The sequence below is a fragment of the Dasypus novemcinctus genome, unplaced genomic scaffold, assembly GCF_030445035.2.
Source record: "Dasypus novemcinctus isolate mDasNov1 unplaced genomic scaffold, mDasNov1.1.hap2 H_3, whole genome shotgun sequence".
Classification (NCBI taxonomy): Eukaryota; Metazoa; Chordata; class Mammalia; order Cingulata; family Dasypodidae; genus Dasypus; species Dasypus novemcinctus.
The window spans coordinates 312,553-326,617 of NW_026688140.1; the positions used below are offsets into that span (position 1 = coordinate 312,553).

Consider the following 14,065-nt stretch of genomic DNA (forward strand, 5'->3'; position numbering starts at 1 on the left):
GGGAAGCAGTAAGGCCAGAAAGCTCAGCAGGGGCGCGTCGTGCGGTCGTGAAGCCCCTGGGGAGTTTGGTCGCCGTCCTAAATGTCCAGGGACGCCACCCGAGGGTTCTGAACAGAAGAGCGATACGACCTGAGCTCTATTTCAGAGAGATGGCTTTAGTTGTTTGTGGGGTACACGGAAGTGTGAAACTGGAAGGGGGTGACAGCAGTGGGTCAGCAAGAGGCGCTGCTGACCCAGAGCGAGGCGGCTGGTTTGCAGTAGAGAGGAGTGGGCTGTGATCAGGAGTCAGCAGGCGTGAGCTCCTTGGGAGAGAAGCAGGAGGGTGGACGGTGGCTTCACTGACGGATGCAGGGAAGACTGGGGATGGCACCTCGGGTGGGACCTGGCCTCACGAGGCGTGGTCGACTCTGACTTATGTGACCAGCGCTCCACCTGCCGGTCACTCGGGGTACAGCGGGGGTTGGACTCGGGGTTGGACCTGGCGTCACGAGGCGTGGTCGACTCTGACTTATGTGACCAGCGCTCCACCTGCCGGTCACTCGGGGTACAGCGGGGGTTGGACTCGGGGTTGGGCCTGGCGTCACGAGGCGTGGTCGACTCTGACTTATGTGACCAGCGCTCCACCTGCCGGTCACTCGGGGTACAGCGGGGGTTGGACTCGGGGTTGGGCCTGGCCTCACGAGGCAGGGTCGACTCTGACTTATGTGACCAGCGCTCCACCTGCCGGTCATTGGGGTACAGCGGGGGTTGGACTCGGGGTTGGGCCTGGCCTCACGAGGCGTGGTCGACTCTGACTTATGTGACCAGCGCTCCACCTGCCGGTCACTCGGGGTACAGCGGGGGTTGGACTCGGGGTTGGACCTGGCGTCACGAGGCGTGGTCGACTCTGACTTATGTGACCAGCGCTCCACCTGCCGGTCACTCGGGGTACAGCGGGGGTTGGACTCGGGGTTGGGCCTGGCCTCACGAGGCAGGGTCGACTCTGACTTATGTGACCAGCGCTCCACCTGCCGGTCACTCGGGGTACAGCGGGGGTTGGACTCGGGGTTGGACCTGGCGTCACGAGGCGTGGTCGACTCTGACTTATGTGACCAGCGCTCCACCTGCCGGTCACTCGGGGTACAGCGGGGGTTGGACTCGGGGTTGGGCCTGGCCTCACGAGGCAGGGTCGACTCTGACTTATGTGACCAGCGCTCCACCTGCCGGTCACTCGGGGTACAGCGGGGGTTGGACTCGGGGTTGGGCCTGGCGTCGCGAGGCGTGGTCGACTCTGACTTATGTGACCAGCGCTCCACCTGCCGGTCACTCGCGGTACAGCGGGGGTTGGACTCGGGGTTGGGCCTGGCCTCACGAGGCGTGGTCGACTCTGACTTATGTGACCAGCGCTCCACCTGCCGGTCACTCGGGGTACAGCGGGGGTTGGACTCGGGGTTGGACCTGGCGTCACGAGGCGTGGTCGACTCTGACTTATGTGACCAGCGCTCCACCTGCCGGTCACTCGGGGTACAGCGGGGGTTGGACTCGGGGTTGGGCCTGGCGTCGCGAGGCGTGGTCGACTCTGACTTATGTGACCAGCGCTCCACCTGCCGGTCACTCGGGGTACAGCGGGGGTTGGACTCGGGGTTGGGCCTGGCGTCGCAAGGCGTGGTCGACTCTGACTTATGTGACCAGCGCTCCACCTGCCGGTCACTCGGGGTACAGCGGGGGTTGGACTCGGGGTTGGGCCTGGCGTCGCGAGGCGTGGTCGACTCTGACTTATGTGACCAGCGCTCCACCTGCCGGTCACTCGGGGTACAGCGGGGGTTGGACTCGGGGTTGGGCCTGGCGTCACGAGGCGTGGTCGACTCTGACTTACGTGACCAGCGCTCCACCTGCCGGTCACTCGGGGTACAGCGGGGGTTGGACTCGGGGTTGGGCCTGGCGTCACGAGGCGTGGTCGACTCTGACTTATGTGACCAGCGCTCCACCTGCCGGTCACTCGGGGTACAGCGGGGGTTGGACTCGGGGTTGGGCCTGGCCTCACGAGGCGTGGTCGACTCTGACTTATGTGACCAGCGCTCCACCTGCCGGTCACTCGGGGTACAGCGGGGGTTGGACTCGGGGTTGGGCCTGGCGTCACGAGGCGTGGTCGACTCTGACTTACGTGACCAGCGCTCCACCTGCCGGTCACTCGGGGTACAGCGGGGGTTGGACTCGGGGTTGGGCCTGGCGTCACGAGGCGTGGTCGACTCTGACTTATGTGACCAGCGCTCCACCTGCCGGTCACTCGGGGTACAGCGGGGGTTGGACTCGGGGTTGGGCCTGGCCTCACGAGGCGTGGTCGACTCTGACTTATGTGACCAGCGCTCCACCTGCCGGTCACTCGGGGTACAGCGGGGGTTGGACTCGGGGTTGGGCCTGGCGTCGCGAGGCGTGGTCGACTCTGACTTATGTGACCAGCGCTCCACCTGCCGGTCACTCGGGGTACAGCGGGGGTTGGACTCGGGGTTGGGCCTGGCCTCACGAGGCGTGGTCGACTCTGACTTACGTGACCAGCGCTCCACCTGCCGGTCATTGGAGTACAGCGGGGGTTGGACTCGGGGTTGGACCTGGCGTCACGAGGCGTGGTCGACTCTGACTTATGTGACCAGCGCTCCACCTGCCGGTCACTCGGGGTACAGCGGGGGTTGGACTCGGGGTTGGGCCTGGCCTCACGAGGCGTGGTCGACTCTGACTTATGTGACCAGCGCTCCACCTGCCGGTCACTCGCGGTACAGCGGGGGTTGGACTCGGGGTTGGACCTGGCATCACGAGGCAGGGTCGACTCTGACTTATGTGACCAGCGCTCCACCTGCCGGTCATTGGGGTACAGCGGGGGTTGGACTCGGGGTTGGGCCTGGCGTCACGAGGCAGGGTCGACTCTGACTTATGTGACCAGCGCTCCACCTGCCGGTCACTCGGGGTACAGCGGGGGTTGGACTCGGGGTTGGGCCTGGCGTCACGAGGCGTGGTCGACTCTGACTTATGTGACCAGCGCTCCACCTGCCGGTCACTCGCGGTACAGCGGGGGTTGGACTCGGGGTTGGACCTGGCGTCACGAGGCAGGGTCGACTCTGACTTATGTGACCAGCGCTCCACCTGCCGGTCACTCGCGGTACAGCGGGGGTTGGACTCGGGGTTGGACCTGGCGTCACGAGGCAGGGTCGACTCTGACTTATGTGACCAGCGCTCCACCTGCCGGTCATTGGGGTACAGCGGGGGTTGGACTCGGGGTTGGACCTGGCGTCACGAGGCAGGGTCGACTCTGACTTATGTGACCAGCGCTCCACCTGCCGGTCACTCGCGGTACAGCGGGGGTTGGACTCGGGGTTGGGCCTGGCGTCACGAGGCGTGGTCGACTCTGACTTATGTGACCAGCGCTCCACCTGCCGGTCACTCGGGGTACAGCGGGGGTTGGACTCGGGGTTGGGCCTGGCGTCACGAGGCGTGGTCGACTCTGACTTATGTGACCAGCGCTCCACCTGCCGGTCATTGGGGTACAGCGGGGGTTGGACTCGGGGTTGGGCCTGGCGTCACGAGGCGTGGTCGACTCTGACTTATGTGACCAGCGCTCCACCTGCCGGTCACTCGGGGTACAGCGGGGGTTGGACTCGGGGTTGGGCCTGGCGTCGCGAGGCGTGGTCGACTCTGACTTATGTGACCAGCGCTCCACCTGCCGGTCACTCGGGGTACAGCGGGGGTTGGACTCGGGGTTGGACCTGGCGTCACGAGGCAGGGTCGACTCTGACTTATGTGACCAGCGCTCCACCTGCCGGTCACTCGGGGTACAGCGGGGGTTGGACTCGGGGTTGGGCCTGGCGTCGCGAGGCAGGGTCGACTCTGACTTATGTGACCAGCGCTCCACCTGCCGGTCACTCGGGGTACAGCGGGGGTTGGACTCGGGGTTGGGCCTGGCGTCACGAGGCAGGGTTGACTCTGACTTATGTGACCAGCGCTCCACCTGCCGGTCACTCGGGGTACAGCGGGGGTTGGACTCGGGGTTGGGCCTGGCGTCGCGAGGCGTGGTCGACTCTGACTTATGTGACCAGCGCTCCACCTGCCGGTCACTCGGGGTACAGCGGGGGTTGGACTCGGGGTTGGACCTGGCGTCACGAGGCGTGGTCGACTCTGACTTATGTGACCAGCGCTCCACCTGCCGGTCATTGGGGTACAGCGGGGGTTGGACTCGGGGTTGGGCCTGGCGTCACGAGGCAGGGTCGACTCTGACTTATGTGACCAGCGCTCCACCTGCCGGTCACTCGGGGTACAGCGGGGGTTGGACTCGGGGTTGGGCCTGGCGTCGCGAGGCGTGGTCGACTCTGACTTATGTGACCAGCGCTCCACCTGCCGGTCACTCGGGGTACAGCGGGGGTTGGACTCGGGGTTGGGCCTGGCCTCACGAGGCAGGGTCGACTGTGACTTATGTGACCAGCGCTCCACCTGCCGGTCACTCGGGGTACAGCGGGGGTTGGACTCGGGGTTGGGCCTGGCGTCACGAGGCGTGGTCGACTCTGACTTATGTGACCAGCGCTCCACCTGCCGGTCATTGGGGTACAGCGGGGGTTGGACTCGGGGTTGGGCCTGGCCTCACGAGGCGTGGTCGACTCTGACTTATGTGACCAGCGCTCCACCTGCTGGTCACTCGGGGTACAGCGGGGGTTGGACTCGGGGTTGGGCCTGGCCTCACGAGGCGTGGTCGACTCTGACTTATGTGACCAGCGCTCCACCTGCCGGTCACTCGGGGTACAGCGGGGGTTGGACTCGGGGTTGGGCCTGGCGTCGCGAGGCGTGGTCGACTCTGACTTATGTGACCAGCGCTCCACCTGCCGGTCACTCGGGGTACAGCGGGGGTTGGACTCGGGGTTGGGCCTGGCGTCACGAGGCAGGGTCGACTCTGACTTATGTGACCAGCGCTCCACCTGCCGGTCACTCGGGGTACAGCGGGGGTTGGACTCGGGGTTGGGCCTGGCGTCACGAGGCAGGGTCGACTCTGACTTATGTGACCAGCGCTCCACCTGCCGGTCACTCGGGGTACAGCGGGGGTTGGACTCGGGGTTGGGCCTGGCCTCACGAGGCAGGGTCGACTCTGACTTATGTGACCAGCGCTCCACCTGCCGGTCACTCGGGGTACAGCGGGGGTTGGACTCGGGGTTGGTCTCGACGCCGCTCCTTCCCTTCGCACCTTCTGAGTTCAAATGTGTAGAAACGCTTTGAGCGTGTTTCACTAACGGTGTAAACGTCAGACATTCTTCTGGCTTCCCTGTCTTATTTTCTTTAGCTCCTGCCAGGTCGTGGTTGTGCTCTTACCAAAGCTTGCAGGCTCGCCTGTACTCAGCCTTTGCTGAGGAAATCAGAGCTCTACAGGCCAAGCTGAAGTCCTCGATGACTGCAGGCGGGTTCTTTGATGCTTGTGCTTTGCATTCTCTCCCCTGCTGAATGGCATTGTTGCACAGAACCGTGGGGGTAAATGGGAAGATGACTTTCCCCCTCTGTCTGGCATGGTCACCGTAAGCAGTTCTTCAGACTGTGACTCTGGACTGTTCTAAACAGAACCTGAATTTTCAAAGTAGAAAATTAGGAGCAATTATAAACATTGTGCTGACAGCTTTACTGTCTGTTAGATTTGGATGTTGCTACTGCTCCAAAAACAAGGACTTGTATTGAGTAGTGAATCTGTATTTGCAGCTTTAAGAGTGGGAACATGAGAGAGTTTTGAGGTCAAGGTGGCTTATAGTAGATAATATTTTCTTTATGGTTTTTAGCTTCAGTATCATATCTAGAAAGTCCTCCTGCTTCTTTTATGTTTTAACTTTTACATGAACATTTTTATACTTCCAGAATTGGTACTTATGTGAGATGTAACACAGAAATACAAATTTATCCTTTTTCTTGGTGGTCAGTCAGTTATCCCAGCACACTGTGTGTGCTGGAAGTCCTGTAAGGCCGAGGCTCTCTGTCACGTTCACAGGGTCTAGCCCAGAGTCAGGTAAGGAGGATGTAAATGCTTGCCTAGTGATGGATTAAGCAGATAAAGAAATGCGCTTCATCGTAGAACCCCCTGGCTACCCACAGCACAGATGAGGCACAAATGTGCAGACACACCGGAGTCTAGTCATTGATTCCTACTTTAAAGAATAAATGCCAGGATCATGGAAAGTAGTTATTGGAAAAGAAGTGTTGTTTTGGATTTTCAAAGCTTAAAAAAATGATCCACAGTTACACAAATTTATCCCCAACTATTAATAAATGAGGTGCAGCATAGTGCTGTGGAAATACTTTGAATCAAAGACATGCAGATTTGAAATTTAGCTCTACCACTTACTTGTTTTGTAATGATTTATTCATTATACTCTGTTCCCTCTTTTGTGAAATGGGAATAATAAGACCTACTTTTCAGAGAAGTTTTAAGTTTTAATGAGATAACATTTACAATGGACCTGAATGATGCTTAGAGAAGAGATCCTGAATTACTGTTTGTCCCATTTCCAGCTCCCTAAGGTCACATTCTAAAGAATCTATGCTTTCTTTCAGGATTTGACTGCTTGAACTTTCAGAAAATTGTATTTATTTTATGAACATTGATATGTGGGTGATTTTCTACTATCTGAGTGTTGACTACTTTCTAAGACTGGCTTTGAATGAATCAAGGACACTGAATGCAAAACTAACGGGTGCTTGCAAATCAGTTGTTTTCCACAAGCATTTTAGTAACACAGCAATTGTACAATTACTCTGCTAATGAGGAAACCGCACCAGGGGAGGACTAGCGTGAGGCAAGCGCGTCATTCACCTCCAGAAAAATTAACAACTGCCAAAAAACTCAGTAATCAAGAGGAATATATATATTAAGGCAGTGGTTTTTTTTTTAAATTAAAATTAAAGCCCTCAAAATCCATGATATAAAAAATACTAAAATTTTAAATATGGAACAGACATGGCTCAAGCAGTTGAACTTCCACCTCCCAGACGGGAGGTCCTGGGTTTGGTTCCTGGTGCCTCCTGAATAAAATAAAAACAAAAAAGAAAAACTCAGGGAAGCCAGTGTGGCTTAATGGTTGAGCACCAGCTTCCTACATGCAAGGTCCCGGGTTCAATCCCCCACCCTGCTGTACTAAGTAAATAGATAGATAGATAGATAGATAGATAAACAAACACAGGCTCTTACAAGGCCAGAATTAGGACAATGGTAGTGACGTGATCAGCACTTTTAGGTACTGTGCTATACACTTTGACATATATTAGTATATAGTATGAAATTACCATTTTTGTTAGGGAAAAAATGTATGTCTGCAATTTCATAACAATTAAACCTAATTATTTCCTTATTTAAATAGATTTCATCTTTGCAATCACCTTGTAACTTATGGATCATTTGCTAAAACAATAGCACTTTCATTACTGCTGAAAAAATGAGCTGAACTTATTACAAAGATCTAGCGATGGCTGACGGGAGCCGTGAGAAAGGCTGGCCAGCAGCCTCCCAGATGCCCGAAACAGATGACCAACCGAGGTCTCGCTCTCCCCACAGCCGCCCCTTCTCTTGGTCTCCCACAAATGGACTGTTCTGCTCCTGGCTTGCCTGGGTCCCCATCATGATGGCTCATAAGGGGTATCCTGATCCCAGAGCCCTCCTGAGACCCTCCTCTAGGCACCTCCCACTGCCCTGCTCAAGTAGAGTCTCCAGGTGGGATTCTGGAGGGAGAATGCCCTGAGCCCAGCCCATTCCTTGGCTCCTCTGCAGGACCCACCCTTTTCTCTGTCTGGGGCACAGGGACAGTGGTTTCATATTAAAAGAAGAAGAGAGGATGGCAAGGACTGAATTTTAGAAGAGGTAGCAATAATAAATGAGTAAGGAATGAGCTTGGTCTAGCCACTCAGGTAGGCATAATTATAATTATAATTCAGGCTCACTTTATATTTGAGGTGTCACCTGAGGTGTTCATTAGAATTGCAATTCTGGGAGCACAGGTTCAGCTGGAACCCAAAACCTGTCCTGCTTGATGCTTTCAGGCAAGGATTTTTAAAGAAAAAGATCAGATAAGTTGTGTGCGGTTGGTATATATTTGGGATATCCCAGCTGTCTTTCAGGTTGGATAGTTAGCTGGGTTCTTTGTCTTGCGGTTCGTTCGTGGGGTGCTGATATCCTTGGGGGCTTGAGGGGCACCACTGCTTGAGGCTCTGCATACTCTGGCAGTTTGTGGCGTCTGGATGAGACCCACGTGAGAGCAACCTCCAGAATGACCCCCCATCCATTTAAAACCTCTTAGCCATAGTGACTCTATTTTATATTTTTTTTACAGAGGAAATGGGAAATTAGAGAAGTTCAGTAACTTATCAGAAGCCACACAGTAATGGCTTTGGGATCAGCAGAATCCTAATATCCGTGTGACCATGTGTGCATTCATTAGAAGTCCTAAGCCTCCATTTCCCTATCTGTAAAACAATATAAAATACCTCTCATGTCCACACATATATGGACACTGATTTCTGACCTTTGTGCCAGGGCAAGGTAACGGGAGGACAGAGGTCTTTTCAACAGATGGTGCTGGAACAATTGCATGTCCATATGGAATGAAACGAGCTTTGGTCCATACCTTGCACCATACACAAACATTAACTCCACGGATCATAGATCTAAATAGAAGAGCTGAAACTACAAGGCTCCACAGTCAAGCACAGGAGAACGCCTTTGTGACCTTGGGTTAGGCAGATACGTCTCAGATAAGGCACCAAAGGCACAATCCATAAAGGGACAAATCGATAAATTGGACTCCAAAGGACACTGTACAGGAGTAACAGGAACAGAAAGTCAAGAGGAAAGAATATTTGAAAATCACATATCCAGGCAGATTTTAGGTGTTCAGTAAGTGATTCTTAGAAGAGATGCAGAGGCAGTGTGGCCCCATTCTTCAGTACACGGACTCTGGAGCAAGTCCTGCCACTTACCGATGGTGACTTTGAGAAAGTTTCCTAACCTTCATTTCTCCATGTGAAAATGGGTAAAATAATAATAATAATAACTGAACCTCATTTAATGTTATAAAGATAAGTTAATTTTATAAAGTGCTTAGATCAGTGCCTGGCACATAGTGTTGCCAGATTTCCTCTAGGTTCTTGGCTATCTTACAAAAAAAGAATTTTAAGTACATGCCAGTTTAGTTAGCCCAGTGGTTTATTATGAAAACAAGAGAAAAGAAATTATGGGTCCCAGGTATACTTGGGGGTTGGTTCAGGGAGAGAAAGAAAAGGGCTAAAAAGGGGTAAAAAGGGCTGATTTACAGACTGCAAATCCCCATTACAGACTACAAATCCCCATTACAGATAACAAATCCCCAGGTCTATTTGCAAGCTGATCTGGACAGGGAGAGAAAGGGCAAAAGAGGGTAAAACAGGGCTGAGTTAGTCTCTGAGCTTGCTTTTAAAACCATTAATTGCCCCGCCGCATGTTAATGTTTGAGGGAAGAGTCCCAGCTGGCTGCTGTACTGATTGGCTACCCCACCTGTCAATTCCCCAGGGGGCCCAATGGCAAGGTCCCTTGAGAATATCCAGGCCTTTTCCTTGATCCCAGGCAAAATCCTGTTCCAAATGAGAACTTCTCGGGAGATTCTTCCAGCAGCCATCTCGGGGGTCTTTCCCTCAGGGAGGGTTCCCATGGCCACCTATCCCACGCCCGTGGTTTTCTGCCAGGTTCCAGATCCGTCTTTTCATTCCCTGAACTAGCTTGCTTCAAAAGTAGGCTGGGATGGTTAGGCTCCTGTGTCACCTTGGCCAGGTAATGGTGGCCCTGGGCTAATTGTAATACAAGGACATTTCGTGGACTTTAACCATCGGTGAGCTGACTGCATAGATGGCTGGGTACATCTACAATCACCTGAAGAGATTGCTGCCAGCAGCGAGTGACGTCTCACCCAATCAGCTGGCAGCCTTAAAAGGGGAAGTGGTTTCAGCATTCTGGGGGAGAATTTCCATCTCTACTTCAGACAGACAGCGTCTCCTGAGGACTCATCAAGGACCTTCTTCGGAGCCTCTGGCTTGCAGCCTGCCCTGTGGAATTCGGATTTGTGCATCCCCTTGGTCACGTGAGACATTTTTATAAAATCTCATACCATTTACAGATATCTCCTGTTGGTTCTGTTTCCCTAGAGAACCCTGACTAATACGTAAGCATATTAAGTTTTTGTTAAATGGATAAAACCAAGCAAGAGGTCGTCTTCTCCACCTCCTTCTGATGCTGGTATACTTCGCCACTGGTCTTCATCTCAGGAAGATTGGTTTTCTCTTTCTATCTCATTGGACATGTGAGCTTGATGGTCAGCTTATAAGTTTTTAAATGATGTATTTACATGAATTTCTCATTTTGTTAAAAGATTTTTTGTCTTTATTTCACAAGGATTAAAAACAAATTTTAAAAATTGTTGACCTAAAATGTGCTGCTGGATCTTTACATATGGGGATGATAATAGAAAGTGTTTGTGCATTCAGATGAGAAAGCCATTGCTTAGTATTGCTCTTTATTGCCTTTCCTTTATTATTACATAGCCTGAAGTCCACAGAAGTGGAATAGGAATGGGATTAATAAATATTTCTTCATTACTCGTCAAAGGCAGTTCAGAAACTGTATTTTACATGCAGTTAGATGGCTCAACTGTGTAAAGTTTAAGTTTTGAATTTTGTTTTAACTGATTTTGATGAAAGTGTTTTCATGTAATTCCTTTCTTATCTCTCGCTGTAAGTGTGGTATGACAAACATAATTACATTTCTGCTATGTTTTTGACTTCTCAGAATGTAAATGTCCCAGCCTGATATAATGCCTCACATTTGGGCATAGTTTTAAAAGTTTTTTATATAATTCATTTTGACAAATGAAAATGACTAATATGAGTTATAGATTCTAGTCTGTTCAGTGCTGTGCAAGCAGAAGATCAAGATCTTTTGGATCACACAGGCACATAGACTTTGGAATGGCTAGTAGACTATGGCTGAAATTTGCAGCAGAACATATATACATATATATATATATATATATAGTATATTATGTAAAAGATATGGCCTCCTATGAGAAACATCAAAGTCTCCACTTTTGCTCCTTGTTAGGAACGTGTTAAGCTAAACATTTGGTGTAGCATGTTGATATACGATGAAGTGTTAAACGGCAATGGGACTGAACACGTTATGATATGACCAGGTTCATCTCTAAAATAATTTAGAACGTTTGCTACTGGGAGTCAAGGCTGTGATGAAGCTTGTTTCCAAGATGCTGTGAGAATTAGGAGACTGTAAAATACCCTGAAGTTCTTTGCACCTGCTGGTCTCTATCTTCTCACGTTAACCTGTGTGTTGTTGAGTAATACAGTTGGGGTGGGGTCAGGAGCTCGTGGGTGGAAAGAGGGCACTGGTGTCAGAAGCAGAGGGTTTGGAATTGTATCCGAGTGACAAATTTCTGGCAACTTAAGGGGCCTTTAATCTAGTTGAGGCAAACTCAGTGTTCTGTTCTTTCTACATTCCATCAGCATGCACCTCTGCCACCTGTGAAGCCTGGACATTTCCCCGAAAGCTGCAAGAAGCTATCAGGGGTCTTAAGCCAGGGCGACAGGGTTCGATTTGCATTGTAAGAGATCCCTATGAGGGAAATGCTAGGGGGACAAAGGTTAGCGGTCATCAAAGTAAGAAGCGACCACGTTCCGAGTTCTGGAAAGGAAGGGATCAGCCACAGGGCTGAATTCCTAGACCCTCGTCACCACCTCACTGTGGCAAGAGGACAGAGCGGAAGGTGGTAAGAAGGGAATGCTGGGGGGAGTGACGCCGCTGGCCACCAGAGAGGGAACTCAGGGATGGGGCCGAGCTTGGAGAGCCCTCCAAATTTTCTGAGACGCATCTAAGTGGACTCGGTTAATAAACTTTGTGGCTTGGCAGAAAAATCTGGACTAGAAATAAATATACTTGAAAATCAGCGAGGCATGAATGGCAAAGTCAGGCTATAAAATGGGCAAAAGATGCCAAATGACAAGCTCAAGTTTCCAGCCAAAATGAGACTGAGCCATGTTTTCTTCCTTCTCTACTGTGCGAGGTATATTATATGTTCAGGCATAATAAAAAAATTAAAAAAAAAATTAAGCTGCTTTGATCTTCCCAATTCTGGACTTAATATTTGAAATTGCCATGCTCCTTAGCAGTTTGAAATGCTTAAATCATAAACAGTGCCTCTTCCATGTTGCATGTGTGTTATATATTTTGTCACATTCTTATTAGAAGAAGCCATTTTAGTGCAGCAATAATTATATTTTTAGATCTAAGAACTAATTTCTTGACATAGAGTTGGAATGTGGTCTATATTATTTGTTCAAGGAAGTATCTGAAATATTCATGGACTGGCTGGGTAATCTGGACTGTGGAAACTGGCCTGTGTCCTGACTTACCTATTTGACAAAAGGGTGTCAACCACTGTAGAACTCGATGCGTCTGTGAACATGAAATTCAATTGACTTGAGTTTTGGCACACCTTGCTCCGCTGCTGTCATTTCATACATGGTGTCCAAAATAAAGTCGTTGTCCAGCAGCAACCATGCTTCACTTAAAGCATAAAGATCAGAATTTTGCAAAGGTGATGCACTGTATGACTTTTGAGAGAAATGGAACCATTTAAACATTTATAGTATGCATCCAAAATGTCCTTGAACTTCGCAGTACTGAGGCGTCTGTGCTTCCTTTGATAAGGGGAAGAATCTAAATGGTCATCAAATACCAGAACGACAAGCCTTGTTCCTGTCCTCTTTTTCTCCATTTGTAGCATGTGCATCTTGCACTGCTCCAGGGACTCTAAGGCATGTTTTGTGGGCACATCTTTAAAATCGGACATAAAACTCTAGTAAATATTAACATCCATATGATATAACATCTGAAGTAATCTTGCTCAACAGAAAATGTCAATAAACTTTTTATAGTCCACGAAAAACAAAGAGCAGTGCTAATAACTAAAATCTTTCATCTTGACATCTTCATTCTCACAAGATTTTTAGTCCTTAATTATGTTTTCCCTCCTAATTAACTAAAGCTCTAAAATTATTTTGTTGCAATTTCAAACTTTCTGTGTAACAAAGTATCTTAATCACTTTCAGTGATGAAAATAAAGATAAGGAGGAGGAGGATGAGAAGAAGTAAAAACCAGTGATGCTCTTACATTTTGTGTAAGGCAGCAAAATCAACTGAATGTTGTGAGGACTCAAGCAATAAGGCAGATTTTCACATAATAAAAAAAAGCCCATTTTTTATCAAGGCAGGAATGCACTTTCCTTTGATCTCCTTGAGATGACAGAGACTCGTGGAACTCTCTTTCCGTATTCTCTAGTTTCTGTGACCAGGAGAGGAAGATGCTGATGGCTAGCCAAGCCGCAGGAGACGGACACGCATCCCACCTGCCTTCCCCTCCTCGTCCTGGAGGCTCAGCCCAGGGATATTTCCTTCTCTTTGTTCCTGAGAGAAAACCTCATATATGCTTTGTTCTGTGTGCTCTTTGAGCCTCCCCTTCACAGGAGCAAACTAGGGTTCTGAGGCAGAGATAATTCACTATGTTATCCCTGCACCCAACTCTGCTTTAGCACCGTGTTATCTTTTCTGCTGGGAGCCTATTGTTCCAGCTCTCGGCTGCTCTCAACACGAAGGATGATAGGCTGGGAAAGCCGGTGAGGAAAGCGGAGGATCCAAGCTAGTGTTGACTGGGGGCTGACAGGAGCCCGCCGTGGTGGAGCACCCTCCATCCCCGTGATCCTGTTCCATCCTCGTCATCCGTGGTAAAGTGTCTCTCTGTTTACGAATGAGGATACATGAGCTCATGAAAAAGAGGGAACATGCCCAGGCCATATAGCCAATAGATGCAAGAATAAGGATATAAACCTTGGTCTCTTGGTCTCTCTACCATACTTTCTCACATGTAACGTAGAAATATTTGATTTATCAATAATTTATTCAGTCTCATCTTCCAAATGAGATGAGCTAACTGTATAAAAACTAGACAGAAAACCTTTGAAACAAAGGACAAAATAATTACA

General features: G+C 50.6%; 1 protein-coding gene across 1 annotated transcript; it reads right to left on the reverse strand.

Annotated features, from left to right (window-relative positions):
• Positions 1-285: 285 nt before the first annotated feature.
• LOC139438489 (proteoglycan 4-like) lies at positions 286-9,639 on the reverse strand. Its single transcript, XM_071213573.1, has 8 exons — positions 9,519-9,639; positions 4,555-5,203; positions 4,267-4,504; positions 3,329-4,171; positions 2,926-3,213; positions 2,639-2,830; positions 816-2,543; positions 286-720 (listed from the first exon to the last, which is right to left on the reverse strand). Exons 1-8 carry the CDS (start codon positions 9,637-9,639, stop codon positions 286-288), a joined length of 4,494 nt encoding a protein of 1,497 aa, XP_071069674.1.
• Positions 9,640-14,065: the final 4,426 nt, after the last annotated feature.

Coding starts and splice junctions, on each gene's coding strand:
- LOC139438489 (XM_071213573.1), bottom strand. CDS start 9,639: ATGGCTGCTGGAAGAATCTCCCGAGAAGTTCTCATTTGGAACAGGATT. Junction 4,172..4,266: donor GTACCCCGAGTGACCGGCAG/GTGGAGCGCTGG, acceptor AATGACCGGCAG/GTGGAGCGCTGGTCACATAA. Junction 3,214..3,328: donor CCCCGAGTCCAACCCCCGCT/GTACCGCGAGTG, acceptor AATGACCGGCAG/GTGGAGCGCTGGTCACATAA.